A 14,444-nucleotide genomic window follows, 5' to 3' on the forward strand; every position below is an offset into this window, starting at 1 on the left:
ACTGGAACTCCACCCCTGTTGGTCCTGCCATCCCTAACCTTCAGCCTGCCACCACTGCAGCCTTTTCCTGGTACTTATGAACTTTTAGACTCTTGAGGTAGGATGGGCTCCTTATGGTCACAAATCCAGTCTTCTAGCCCCTCCTTGGCATCACTGCCATTTCCTGGTGGAACTGGTACTTGTATAGCTCCCATCTCCTACGTCCCAAGGCAGACATTCCATCTTTGGGTGGTCTTGACTCTCATTAGTGAACCCAGGAATTCCTTGAGGGTGTCCAACAAGCTAGGAATTGTTGGGGTGGGAAATGGGATGCAAATATAAATAAGACATAGCTCTCAGCCACTGTTGAGAGCTGAGAGAGACCATAAGTAATTACATCAAAATATTATTAGTCTCTGGAGGAGTATGTACTATATAGGCCCAGGAGGCATGTCCAAAGGTGGGAATACATGAAGAAGTGCAGCGCATTTGGAGGAAATTAATGTTCATCTAGTATAGGGTATGTAGAGGTGAGAGCAGAGATGGAGTCTGACAGGATGGGGTAGTTTAGACTTAATTCTATATGTCACATGGAGCCAGATGCCATTGAGAATCAAGGAAGTGCCACGAGCAGGTCTCTTGTGGGGGAAGGATCACCTGAGTAGGACAGGAGTCATTTCTGTATTGAACTTCCTTAGGAAGTCGCCATTTCCACAGGTGACAGGAAAAAAACCAGGCTTGACCTTTACAGTAATTCAGACCCTTCTAGGTTTGCACTGGGACTATGTAGAGTTAACTTTTGGCCCTTTTCTCCTGGGGTGATCTACATTTCTGGGGCCTATGTATTGGCCCAGCATTGGGTAGGGAACTGGTTTTTGCTGATCTTTCACTGTGTGGTATCAAACCTGATCAGCCATCATCTGTGGCCATCAGGCCCCTGTCGTAGCCTTCTGACAATCACCTCCTCCATCTCTTCCCCAGCCACCTCCCCCTTTAGCCTGTCCTTGCCATGGCCTGTGCTACAGGCGTACCACCCAGCAGTCATGCTGACTGTTACTTTATTTTATTTTATTTTATTTTATTTTATTTTATTTTATTTATTTTATTTTATTTTATTTTATTTTATTTTATTTTATTTTATTTTATTTTATTTATTTTCAAAAGATTTTATTCATTCATGAGAGAGGGAGAGAGAGAGAGAGACAGAGACAGAGAGACAGACAGAGACACAGGCAGAGGAAGAAGCAGGCTCCATGCAGGGAGCCTGATGTGTGACTCCAGGATCACACCCTGGGCCAAAGGCAGGCGCTAAACTGCTGAGCCACCCAGGGATCCTCAGTCATGCTGATTTTAAATCCCTGCTGTTTTCAGTGATCCTCCAGAGGGCCCCCGGAGAACTTTAAATACGTCCTCCATAATCTACTGGAGGGCTGTGGGGGGGGGGATCCATGTCGGTCCTGGAGGTAAACAGAGTACCAGCCCCTGTGCTCTGCACCACCCCCCTCATGTTTTTTTAAGAGAGAGAATCTTAAGTAGGTTCCATGCTGGGCATGCTGTTGGTGTTTCTGTTGGATGTGGGGCTTGATCCCACAACCCTGAAATCATGACCTGAGCCAAAATCAAGAGTCAGACACTTAACCAAGTGAGCCTCCCAGGTACCCCCTCCACCTCTCTGCTCTGGGCTTGCTAATGGGGTCTCTTACCTGTCCCTGCCCCTGGGACTCTGAGTCCAGAAAAGGGACAGGCTCACATTGTCTCACATTCTCTCACTTCTCATCTTCCCCTCCTCATCCCTCTCTGGGTTCTCCCTCCAAGCAAAGAGGTCTTTGTCTTCCGCCCCGGAGAGCAGGAAGCTGCCACTTCAGGGCTTATAGGAAAATATTCCACACTCTGAGTCCACTTGGCCTCTGGCTCATCATAATTAAAGGGACACTTCTGGGATTTAGAAAATCCTTTTTGTGGTCCTCAAAACGTGGCTCTTTCAAGAGAAAGCCTTACCTTTCATAACCATTCTTTTTGAAATGAGCCTTCTAAAGAGCCCATTATAGAAGCCAGAAGCAGACTGTGCTCTCCTGTATTTGCAGCTGCAGTTACTTTCCCCTGAGGTGATGGATGTCTCAGGATAGATGTCATCCCCAGAAATGAAAACGACATTGGATAATATTTCAGAAAGTTATTCTGCTATCTATAATGTACTTAGTCTCCTTGATGGTGTTTCTGTTGGTTTGAATCAACAGAAAGTAGCTGGGGAAGTTCCATGCTACCCCCAGCGGGGCGGGTGGTCAGGTCAGTACCATGTTCTCAGAAAGGCCTCCTGCAGCGGTCAGGAGCCTTGGGTAAGAATGGAAGGCCTGACATTCTCAGATCCCAATCTTGTTTGTAAGGAGTTCCAAGAAAGGAAACTCCATACTTGGAAACTTTCAGACTTGGAAGGCTGCTGAGAAACATGGCAGGGGTAGGAGGGAAGAAAGTAGCTGATGAATCAGTTACATGGAGATGGGTTATGGGATGGAGTGATTGTTACCTTTTTAAGTCTTTGTAAAATCTGAGCTGTGAGCCGGCTACTCCTTCCCTAAAATTGCCATGAAGGACCTGGTGTAGACCAGTGCTTGTCCAACATAAATGTGACTACAGATCCCTACAGGATCTTCCTTCCCTTCTCTTGCCCTCCCCTCCCCTCCCCTCCCCTCCTGTACAGATAACATACAGTGTTATATTAGTTTGAGGTGTACAATGTAGTGATTCAACACTTCTGTACATTGCTTAGTGCTCATCATCATAAGTGTACTCTTATTTTTTAAAAAAGATGTTATTTATTTATTTATTTATTTATTTGAGAGAGATAGTGAGAGAGCATGAGCAGGGGGAGGGGCAGAGGAAGAAGCAGACTCCCCACTGAGCAGGGAGCCCCATGTGGGGATCGATCCCAGGACCCTGGGATCATGACCTGAGCCAAAGGCAGACGCTCAACCAGCTGGGCCACCCAGGTACCCCCATAAGTGTAGTCTTAATCCCCTTCACCTCTTTCCCCCATCCCTCCCCACCTCCCCTCTGGTAACTGTTTGATTGTTCTCTAGCTATTTCTTGGTTTGTCTTTTTTTCTTTGTTTATTTGTTTTATTTCTTAAATTCCCCATATGAATGAATGAAATAGGGTATTTAACTTTCTTTGACTTACTTCACTTGGCATTATACCCTCTAGATCCATTTGTGTTGTTACAAATGGCAAGATTTCATTCTTCTTTATAGCTAATATTCCATTGTCCATATATACCACATCTTTATCCATTCATCTATCGACGGATATTTGGGCTGCTCCCATATCATGGCTATTGCAAATAATGCTGCATTAAACATAGGAGTGCAACTATCTTTCTGAATTAGAGTTTTTGTATTCTTTGGGTAAACACTCAGTAGTACTATTACAAACCTCCATAGTCTTTTTCACAGTGGCTGTACCAGTTTGCATTCCTACCAACAGTATCTGAGGATTCCTTTTTCTCCATATCCTCGCCAACACTGTTGTTTCTTCAGGTTTTAGTTTTAGCTATTCTGACAAGTGTGAGGTGATATCTCATTGTGGTTTTGATTTGCATTTCCCTGATGATGAGTGATGTTGAGCATCTTTTCACATGTCTGTCCGTTGGTCATCTCTATGTCTTCTGCCCATTTTTAATTGGATTATTTGGGTTTTTTTGGTGTTAAGCTGTATAAATTCTTTATATATTTTGGATACTAACCCCTCATGGGGTATGTCACTTGCACATACCTGCTCTCATTCAGTACGTTGTCTCTCTTTTTGTTTTGTTGCTTGTTACCTTTGCTGTGCAGAAGCTTTTTAATTTGATGTAGTCCCAACAGTTTATTTTTGCTTTTGTTTTCTTTGCCTTAGGAGACAAACTACAGCATCTTTTAAAATACAGATTTGGGTTCATTAGGTCTGGTGACTAAGATCCACATTTCTTTTTTTTTTTTTTCAGGGTAGATCCACATTTCTAACAAGCTCCTGGGTTGGTAGATACTGCAAGTCCATAGACCTCACTTAGAGTAGCAAGAATTTAGACCAGGTATTGGTTCACCCAGGGTGAACTGAATCAGCGTTTCCTGGAGTGACAGTTTCTCAGCTACCTTGTAGAGTATGTAGAATAAAAACATGCATTCAGTGGTGGTTTTATTTCTGGGTGAGTAGCCTCTAGTGAGCTAAGAAAAAGTTGCTTCCCTGATTTTAGGGTATAGGAACAGGTCCAATATTTTTCTAACTCAAAGCAATCCAGCACCCTATTGTTGCATAACAAATTACTCCCACAGTTACTGGCTTAAAAGAGCCACTTTATTTTGTTCATGTTTTTGTAGGGCAGGATTTCAGCAAAGGCTTGGCTAGGTGGTTCTTGCTTGGGGTCGCTCAAACAGTTGTACTCAGCTGTTGGATGGGACTGCAGTCATCTGAAGCCCCAGTTGAGCTAGAGGTCCCAGATGGTGGTGGTCAACAGGGAGGTCAGCTGGGGTGGACACTGCAGCACCTACCTGTGGCCTCTCCATGTTGCATGGGCTTCTGAAAGCATGGTGGCTGGGTTATAAGAGTGTACGTCCTAGGGAGAAACATTTGGAGAGTTAGCAATTGTGACAAAAGCCTCGAGGCTTCTTTGGTCCTAGCCTTGGGAAGTCACCCAGTGTCACTAATGCCACATTCCCTTCATTATGAGCAAATCATTCAGTGGGACAGGGATTATGCCCATCTTTAATCGATCTTCAAATCGAATAGTCAGGTGGTGTTCTACTTGTCCTGGGAGCACAGGCATAAGACTAGGTGTGACTCTTCATCCACACCGGTCCATTGATCTGCTCTGCTGATTTCCTCACCAATGGAGAACGATGGCAGAGAAGGCTGGAGAATTCACTGTGAGAGAAAGATGCTCAGAAATGGCCTAAGCATCCAATTTTGGCTTTTGCATTCTAATTCAGGTCTATTTTGAAAGTCAAAAGTCACTTTAAATGAAGCCAGAGATAGCAAGGGCATGAATTAAACTTTAGAGCACTCTGCTTCGCTTGTCAGAGCTACATGTCAAAACCTTCAGCAAAGCTGGATGAAAGGATGGTGCGTAAATGAGGTAGACTGTCAGGTCCACAGTCCTCATCATCCTGCTAGTATTGCCCTACTACTGTCGAAAGTTTCCTTCATTAACATGTGCTTGGCTGCTTCTTAAAATAGCTCTATAACCAAACACTGCAATTCGGAAAAGCATGATAAAAAAGGTTCTCTGATCATGCTCATTACTGAATATTTTTAGCAGAGCACTAATTAGGATTTGGAGGAAGCCGGGTGCCTCATTATGTCAGCAGAGGGCTTGGCTTCTTTCAGAGACCAACCTCCCCACCAGCCAAAGCAAGTCTGTCCCCACCCCCAACTTTCAGCTACTCAGCCATGGAAACCTTGCTCTGTGGCTTCACAGAAGGGGTGAGCTCATGTCATCGATGCCTAAGTGACTTGGTCAAATCTGTTAGTAGCTAGAGAATCTTCTTAGCATTTCACCAGGCAGCAGGGGCATGGGAAAAGTATCTGCCTGCTGAAAGATGGGACACAGTGCTCACCAGAAAGCTCCCCACTGTTCCCACCAAGGGGTGGATGTCGTCTCAGCCCCCCAGCTTGGGACCACTCAGGGTTCCCCACCAGTAAAAAAAACAGCACCCTGCACAGCTGGGTCAGTTGGGTGCTGTTTATATACAGGTGTTTGGATGTTTGCATCCTCTGCCTTCCATTTGGTTTTTGGTGTTTGAGTCCATATTCTCAGAAGGTGATAGACGTTTTCTATCACCTGGCAGTAAACGCCAACTCTGTGCTCTGAGCCACAGAATATTTGAAACTGGATGCTTTGTCTCATACACCAGAGGCACCAGCCTACTGCTGATACCACGCATGTGCAGATGATCTCACGGGAGAGCTCAGAGGGCCATCCTAGCAGGAGCCGGAAGACTAAAACATTCATCAAGGATGATTGAAGTAGAACTGGATTTGGAAAGGCACTTAGACATCAGTCCTCATCTCGTCAGTCATTCAGCAAATATTCTTATGGTGCCTGCTTGGCACCTGGTGCTGAGAATATAGAGGGGAATGATACTGGAGCAGATGCTTCCTTCATGTAGCTTCTTGTCAAGTGGGGAAGGCAGTTACTGAAGAAGCTATTTTATAAAGACCTTGGAATATTTGAAGGAAAAAAGCAGTGGACCATGGCAGGGAATAAGAAGCCAGAAGAGCCAGGCTGGAGGTTAAGAGATCTCTATGAGGAAGTGACACTAAAGGTGAAACCCATTGGATGACCAAGAGTTAGCCAGGTAGAGAGTATGTTTGTGGCAAAAGGAGGGGAGGCTCTCATGACCCTGAAGTCCAGTGTGGTGGGGCTCAGGCAGGCTCCAGGAAATCCAATGATAATGGGACCCCCTTCAGTGGTGTAGCCCAGGGGCCTTTGCTCAGGCAGTGAGGCTGGGGAGTGGGTCAGAGATGAGACTGGAGAGAATGCAGGGAAGGGGTAAAGCAAGCTGCTGTGGAGCCAAGGTACAGGTTTGGATCTGAATACCGAGGACAGCAGAAGGCCAATGAAAGATGCCAGGCAGCCCTCTGATTTCTATTTTGAAAGACCACCCTGTGGCTCTTGCTATGTGGAGAGTGGATTGAGGGGACAAACCTCAACATCGCCAGAGACTGGTTTTGAGGCTCTTGCTGGAATACTTGAACTAGATGTTGTTAGATTGCTTTAGACAGAGGATAGAGAAAAGTGGGTGAATCAGGGAGCCCTTTGGGAGGTAGACTGGTGACTGGAAGATTGACTGGACATGGGGAGTGAGGGAAAGGGAGATGGCACACATGAGCCCCAAGGGATCTTGTCTGGCTGCCTCATTTCTCATTTGGAGACTGAGGCTAAGTAACTTGCCTTCTCAGGCCTGAGTCTTACCCAAATCTCCAAACTAAGAACCCAGCACCCTTGTCCCCAGGCCCCATCAGTCATGCCATCCCACCCCTGATCCCTCTGGCCACAATCATACTGGGTAGAAATACTTCGATTGCCAACATGTCCTTTCACTTGGCGACAGAAGGGTAAGAATTAAACCACATACTTGCCTCGATAACCTTTGGGACCTCTTTACAGCCCTGTATTGGCGCACCCAAATATATCTTTGAGCACATTAAGGAAGGTTTACTAGAACTTGGCAGCCGCCGTGCTTATTTTTGCCCAGTCCCACATGTTCTAGATGAAAGGGTCCTGAGTGGTGCAACCACCATCCAAAGTAGACCGTTCTGAGGGAGGCAAAATCATCCAGCATCCCAAGGGCAGGTCTTCAAATCAGAGATGACAACACGGTACCGCCTACGTCTTTTCCTCAGTTAAATGTGATGCACATTTAACTGAGGAAAAATATAGTTCCCCTGCTAGGGGAAGCAGGGAACCTGCCCAATTCACTGCCTCACTGATTGCTCTCTAGTCGCTTACTCATTTCTTTTGCATTTATCGAGCACCTTCCATGTGCCAGAAATGGGCACTGAGCTGGGGGCTGACAGCCGAGGCATAATCTCTACTTTCAGAATGTTGCCACTTGACAAGGAGACGGGTATTTAGAATGCCTTTGTCAAGGGAAGACACGTTTGTATCCTGGAGGTTGTGGCTTCTGCCTGGGGTTGGTGGGAAAGTGGCCGCAGAGGCAGGAGCTTGAAGCTGGCCGGCGCAGGAGGAGGAGGAAGGCCGCAGCTGGTGTGAGCAGGGAAGGGGGAGCCGGGGCAGAAGAGAAGGACGCGGCCCAGGGCCGGGGTGCGCGCGGGCAGCGTCTGTGGGCGGCAGCAGGTGCACAGACCTGAGCCCGGGCCAGCCAGCTGGCGCCCCCAGGAGCTGCGACTCTGTCCTGGAGAGGAGAGCTATTACAGAACATGGGGCAGCTGACCCCACCTTACTTTCTCTCTCTCTCCTCTTCACTGTTTGAACAGGAATGTTTGTTCCAACGCAGAGAACGGAAGGCATCTCAACATCAGACATCATCACCAGAATCGTCCGTGACTATGATGTCTATGCCCGACGCAACCTCCAGAGAGGGTACACAGCCAAGGAACTAAATGTCAGCTTTATAAATGTAAGCGTGCCACCCCCCACCCAACACCACCCCATACCTGTGGACGGCCACCACACACACCAGCACTGCCACCATTTGTTGAGTGCTTGCTACATGCCTCACGTTTTGTTTTTTTTTTTAGTTTTAATTTAAATTCCAGTGCCCCGCCGTGTTCTTGATATTTTGTATTTATTGTCTCACTTCAGTCCACATGATGACCCAGGGATGTATTATCCCCATTTTACAAATGGAGAAACCAGTGTCCGAAGGGCTAACATAAGTCAACCAAAGCACATGGTAGTGAGCTCCACATTTTAGACAGCGGCTGTCTCCCTCCCTCTTGCTCCAGCCTCGCTTTTTTAGCATTCGCAGACGCAACTGAAGGGCATCTGGGAGATCTGCCCTTGTGAGAGGCAAGCGTTGTCTTCTGCTCTCAAAGAGAAGGAAGGAAGGGAGGAAGGCAGAGGCAGTGAAAAGCTAAACCAGAGAAAATGAGTTTAAAATTTTTATTAAGGCCTTACAGATGCTCATTAGAAACCTTAACAGCAGTTTTTTTTTTATTATTATTATCCAGAGAAATTACAGATGCTTAAATAAAGCCTAAAGTCTTTGGCTTCCTTTTGTATTTGTGCCGTATTGTTCCCACAGGGCTGCTGTTAGTTTAATAATAGAGCAACTGTTAAAACAATCTTTAAAACAAGCAAAGCAGGCTGTTACAAAGCTAAGAGGGCAGTCCACTTGCTAGAGGTGATGTTAGTGCATCTGGACAACTATATTTGCCTGGACTCCGAGGAGGTGACAAAGCTGATAAAAACAGGAACTCTTCATCTGTATAGAATTTCAACCCCCCTCCAAAAATAGACACTCTATTTTCAAAGAGTGATCTTTTTGCAAAACGCAATGCATACAATTATGTGCAGCCATAACTATGCAGCAGCTTACACAAATCGATCATCGGTACCTTCTAGACGAGGATGGGTTGTCAGTCAGTGGTGGTTATTTGTCCTCAGCAGGCAGGGAGCATTGGGAGTCTAGACTCTGTGGCTTCACACAAGTCAGGGAACAAAATCGAAAATGTTGGGTTCAAGTGGCACCAGAACAAGCAGCTGAAAAGTATTCCATCAAAGTGATTATTTGGTATCTTACAGAGAATAAAGCCCTGGTTATTTCAATAAATTAAACTGTCTGTTCTTTTAAATTGAATCCAGTCAGCCGTCCAAGCGTGTCAAGCCATTTCCAAAAGTTAGTGCTCGTTCTCCTCTCATGGCCTTTCGATAAGCCACTTAGCTCACGGAACCGTGGATGCACTCTGTGCCCTTCTGTGATAACAAGGCTGGCTGCCGCTCACAGAGTCCCATGTGCCGGACAAGCACGTAGATGAATCCCAGAACCTGACAGGGGCCAGTCGCCCAGTCCAAGTCCCTTCACTCAGACATGAGTAAAGCTGGGCTCAGAGGGGACCTGGCCAAGGTCCCTGAAGCAGAGGACAGGTGGAGGCGGCAGCAGCCTCCTGCTACGTGGCTGCCAGTCATTCTGTCCCGTGCTGCCCTTGAGAGCCATTCTGAAGACTCCTACGTTACGCATCGCTGAGTGGCAGCACCTGTGTAGCTCCCACCCCACCCTGAGGCTGCGGGAAAGTTTGGAAGGTCTAAATCAGGGAATCCTGACCCAGTTTTGCAATATTTCAGGTGTCTCAAAAAATTCTGAGATAGGAACTTTAGTCCCATGTAGTGATGAAAAAACTTTATTTTACTCTGTGAGGAGAAATGTAGCATGACTTCGTGGAGGGGAAGACCCTTCATCTCATGTTATTTTCATGGTTTGATAGCACTCTCATCAGGTAACACTATGAAATGCTTACGCTGCTTCATTGTAATCAAACAGCCAACAGACACCAAGTTTTTCCTGAATGCCAGGCTTTGTGCCAAACACCTAATTGTTACAGCAACTCGATGAGGTAGGGATGATAATTATCCCCATTTTACAGATGAAGAAACTGAAGTTTAGAGGTGTGGCCTGTGACTTGTCCAACATACAGGGCCTTCTGGGCACATAAAAGGACAAAAATCTCAGTCCAGAGAAGCTATCAGGACAAAAGCTTTCTTCACCACCAAGGAAATGGATGCCATTCAGTTAGCTTAAGGGAAAAGATCATTACGATTAAAATTTTAGTGTAACACTAAAATTTAGGTTTAAAGACCCAGCCAGTGGCTGATTTCAACTGGTACTGGTTTTAACAATGTCCCGGTAAAACAGAGAACTTGGGCAGCCTCTGAGTGACCATTCTATGTACAATTCATACTTTTTGTCAAAATCCCAGGGGAATTTGGGAGTGTGTTTGCCCAATAGCTACCTATAATAAACAGCAAATACATATTTTTGGTTCTTATATAAGTGACTTCAACTCTGATGTTTACAAGAAAGAGAATATTAAAATTGCTTGTATTTCACTTTACTTATCCAAGTAGACTAATGACAAATGACTTTTCTTACAAGAGATGTGCCTTCCCGTCAATCTAGCCCTTGGAAATAGCAACATCCTGACTCTTCAGGTTAAGAACAAACACAAGTCGAAATAAAATGACCATTAGTGTCAATGACTGGTCTCTCTCGTGCCCTCTGGGATAAATTTTTTTTCCTTTAATTTTTGACCAGGAGAAGAAGTACCGTTTCCAAAACCAGGTAGACAAGATGAAGGAAAAGGTCAAGAATGTGGAGGAAAGATCAAAGGAATTTGTTAACAGAGTGGAAGAAAAGAGTCATGATCTAATTCAAAAGTGGGAAGAGAAGTCGAGGGAATTCATTGGCAACTTCCTGGAGCTGTTTGGGCCTGATGGCGCATGGGTATGTAATTATTTCCCTTGACCCTATGGTGATGGGCATTTTCAGTTTCTCTTCATTTTCATGGTTCTACTCCAGGGTGTCCATTAATCTCAGTCCAGTATGGGCATCAGCCTGAGTAGCTTTAAGTCCATGTCATCTATTTAGTTTTGGTTTTATCCCTCAGTATGGCACCTGATAGCACCCTAAGCCAGTTCTAGTCTATTTCTTGTCCAGACCTTGAAGCCATTTGGTAATTGTTGAATATCTGCTATTGCAGAGATTGGTTTTGTAGCTCATCTCAGTCTCTCAGTTGGAAATGAGGCAGAGCTTGGGGGTAAGAGTTAAGTGAGTCAGTGGTGTGGAATTTGTGTTGGGAGATAAAACTAATAATGGGCTCTTGGATATCCACTAGAGGAGAAGGGGGAAAAGGAACCTAGCTGCCTTGGTTAGTTTTTTTGGTCAGGAACCCTCCTCTTCTAGAGATAGAAGAGGTAGGATTTTGCCCTGTATCTGTGCCTGTCATGCCCTGATTTTCCCATTTTTCCATGGCATATGTGTGTTGGGATAAAGTGCAAAAGCCTTAGGGGACTGAGACCATGATCTAAATCTTAAAACAGAAAGTGCAGAGGGTATCATCTAAATTTTACAGATAATTCTGAGTGAAAGGTATGAAAAGGGAAAAGAACATTCTGGAAACCACCTTGTGCTCCACTGGTATTTCTATTGTGCATGTACTTCAAGAGTAAAGAACCAGTATTGTCAGCAACGTTAACGAGGGGTCTAGGAAAGAGATCTTCTAAAGCTAGCCTTCCTTTTTTTTTTTAAGATTTATTTATTTATTCATAAGAGACACAGACTGAGAGACAGCAGCAGAGACACAGGCAAAGGCAGAAGCAGGCTCCTTGCAGGGAGCCCGAGACGGGACTCGATCCCAGATCCCAGGATCACGACCTGAGCCGAAGGCAGATGCTCAACCACTGAGCCACCCAGGTGTCCCTAGCCTTCCTTTTTAAAACCAAATGAAGCGATTCCATTTGATTTCCTTGATTTTAAGTAGCCTAGATTTCCTATTATGACATGAGAAGTCTCTAACAAAATCCACTTTGGCTTAATTATTTTATTGATGGGTTGTCACTGCTGCCTCTGCTCATTTGAGCTAGTTCATTATAGGATTATCTAAAAGTAAAACACTCAATTAGTAATAGAAAAAGAACAATGTTTGAGAAGTTGGAAGAGATACTTTGCTTAAAGTCTAGTGGCCTCTAAATGATTATAGAGGTGTGTGTTGCAGGCCAATCAGGTCCTATTGGCTGAGTCTGAGAGGGGTAGAGGGTTTGCAAGGGGCTGCTTGAGCTTTCAATGACTTCTAGAAAGAGCTAGCAATAGTGGAGGAGCCAAGTGCTGGGTTTCTTTTTACTTTCCCCGGGCCTTTTCAAGTTTTCAGCTCAAATCACTTTAATTCATGGGCCATTTATTCAGGTGCTTGTATATGCATAGTGCTAGGGAAGAACATGAAGAGAAAAAGAGAAAATACAGAACCTGTTCTCTGGGGTTCCATGGCATCTATAAGATAAAGTCTGGAATTTCCCATTAGTTTAGTGTGTACTTTAATAGTTCACGTTTTCACAACTAATGTTCAGGGGCTGGGCAAACAGTTAGTGGTTTGGTTTTTTGTTTTTTTGGTTTTTTGGTTTTTTTTGGTTTTTAAATGAAACCATGTGGGTATTGGTTTCCTTATAGAGATTCAGAAATATGTCTCTGTAAAGAAGCCCTGGTATTGTAGCTCAAGAGGGTGGATGCTTTCTCTACTTGGAGCAAGCAGAGGCAGGGAAGGAATAAAATTTCATAGAAACTTTATAGATCTTAGCTGTCTCAGGCTCCCAGTGAAGGTGAAATAGTAGCTGGAATTGTTCTGGAGGAGTCTGGTGACAGCTAGCTGAGGTGATTTTTAAGAAATGAAACCCAGCTTTGAGTCTAGAGGTTTTTCTTTTTAAAACTTGCTATTAGTGTCAAAACTGTTATTAACATTAATTTACCATATCAGCCAGACTTAGACATTGCTTTTTTTCTGTTGACATTAAAAGTACAGGAATAGTTACAAGGATGTTAAACGCCAAGATAAGTAATTTGCTTTTCATGAATATGCTATTATTATAATAATTCTTTATTTGTGGATTTGGGACTAGAACTCATTTCTTAAAATAGAGGATCTGCATTACCTGCAAATACAGTACTGTTACAAATAACCCAAACTTGGAGAAGCACAAAATAGAAAGATTTAAAGTACAAAAGTTGGTTCAGCAGAATTGGTCTGAGGCATAGTATGTAACTTTTTATAGTGGGCATTCCATAAATTTGTCTGTATTGAATAGATGCATGGTTGTGTGAGAGAGACCTATTCACAGAATCTTCTGGCATCTGCAATGCTGAGGTTTAATCCTCTATATCTATATTGATATCACTATCATATACATATAGGTTGATATAGATATATACTCTTAGCCTTTTATTGCTTATGGTGCTCAGTACAAGACTTGGTGCAGCTTGGGGTTTGGATCAAATTCAGTTGGCAGAATGGGTTTGCTGGGCCTTCCACAATGTTCTAAAATTTCTTTCCGGGAGGGCATGAACTCTAGTTTGCCATGTGCACACCACTGCCCACTGTTACTCCCTGCCACCTCCTCTAACCTGACTTGTATGTTTATGCTGCCCACCTTTTCCCAGGCAGTATTTGTGTTTGCTCCTTACAGTATAGGGTCTTTCATTCTCCCCAAGTGACCTCATGCTTGATAATGAAGAGCTGTGATAGAAAATCCAACTCCTTCCATTCCAGCAGAGTGCAAAGTGGTGGTGATGACCATGTTGTTACAGTCTAGGAGTTGTATAGCAGGTTAAACCTTTTCAAAAACCTTTTTATATCTACCCTACCCATTTTAATCACATAATAAAAGGAGTATTATAGCTATGTTCTAGATAATGTAACAAAGGCCTAGGGAAACTATGAAAGTTCCCTATGGTCTTGCAGGCATTTGGAGGTAGCCAGGATGGAGCCTGGGGCCAACCCTCTTTCCCCTGACCTGCATTGTATCATCCATCATAGGACTGTCCCCAGGAGGCACAGACTGCCCGAGTGTCTTCATGACAGAGCAGCTGGCTTCCCCGAATGAGTGATAGAGAAATCAAGAGAAAAGCTATAGTCTTTTAAGACCTAACATCTGAAGTGACAGTCCCTTTATGCTATATTATAATAGTCACACAGACAATTGGGGTATATTTTGGGATTATACTACACAAGGATGTGAATAAATCCAGAAGGTGAGGCCTTGGGGGTTGCATAATTGCTTTAATAGAAGATTTATTCCCATTTATTCAGTTTGGGGGGATTATAAGAGCTCAAAAGTTATTTTTAAATTTTAGCACCTACAACTCTATTTATTTAACTACTTGATTTTTTTTTTGCTTGATTCTTATAACTAGTCTTGACTCACACTTAGAAGACAGCTTGTAACCCTACCAGCTGCAAATGGAAGCCTTCCCCACACAGACTTG

At 44.3% G+C, this 14,444-nt stretch overlaps 1 protein-coding gene and 1 long non-coding RNA gene across 11 annotated transcripts in view; one reads left to right on the plus strand and one right to left on the minus strand.

The window, feature by feature from the left end:
- The window catches only part of PCYT1B (phosphate cytidylyltransferase 1B, choline), a 131,137-nt gene that overhangs the window by 90,582 nt on the left and 26,111 nt on the right, over nucleotides 1-14,444 (plus strand). For all 10 annotated transcript variants that reach the window (XM_077889089.1, XM_077889084.1, XM_077889086.1 and 7 more), the window contains 2 exons: nucleotides 7,951-8,093; nucleotides 10,728-10,916. In XM_077889089.1, the coding sequence (XP_077745215.1) occupies nucleotides 7,951-8,093; nucleotides 10,728-10,916 (332 nt within the window). The remainder of the gene's footprint in view (nucleotides 1-7,950; nucleotides 8,094-10,727; nucleotides 10,917-14,444) is intronic.
- LOC144308505 (uncharacterized) overlaps nucleotides 3,938-14,444 on the minus strand; it is a 32,073-nt gene continuing 21,566 nt past the window's right edge. The window contains exons 2-3 of the long non-coding RNA XR_013374972.1: nucleotides 9,034-9,178; nucleotides 3,938-4,567 (exon numbers count right to left, since the gene is read on the minus strand). This is a non-coding gene — a long non-coding RNA (uncharacterized LOC144308505). The remainder of the gene's footprint in view (nucleotides 4,568-9,033; nucleotides 9,179-14,444) is intronic.

Source organism: Canis aureus, chromosome X (assembly GCF_053574225.1).
Source record: "Canis aureus isolate CA01 chromosome X, VMU_Caureus_v.1.0, whole genome shotgun sequence".
Taxonomy (NCBI): Eukaryota; Metazoa; Chordata; class Mammalia; order Carnivora; family Canidae; genus Canis; species Canis aureus.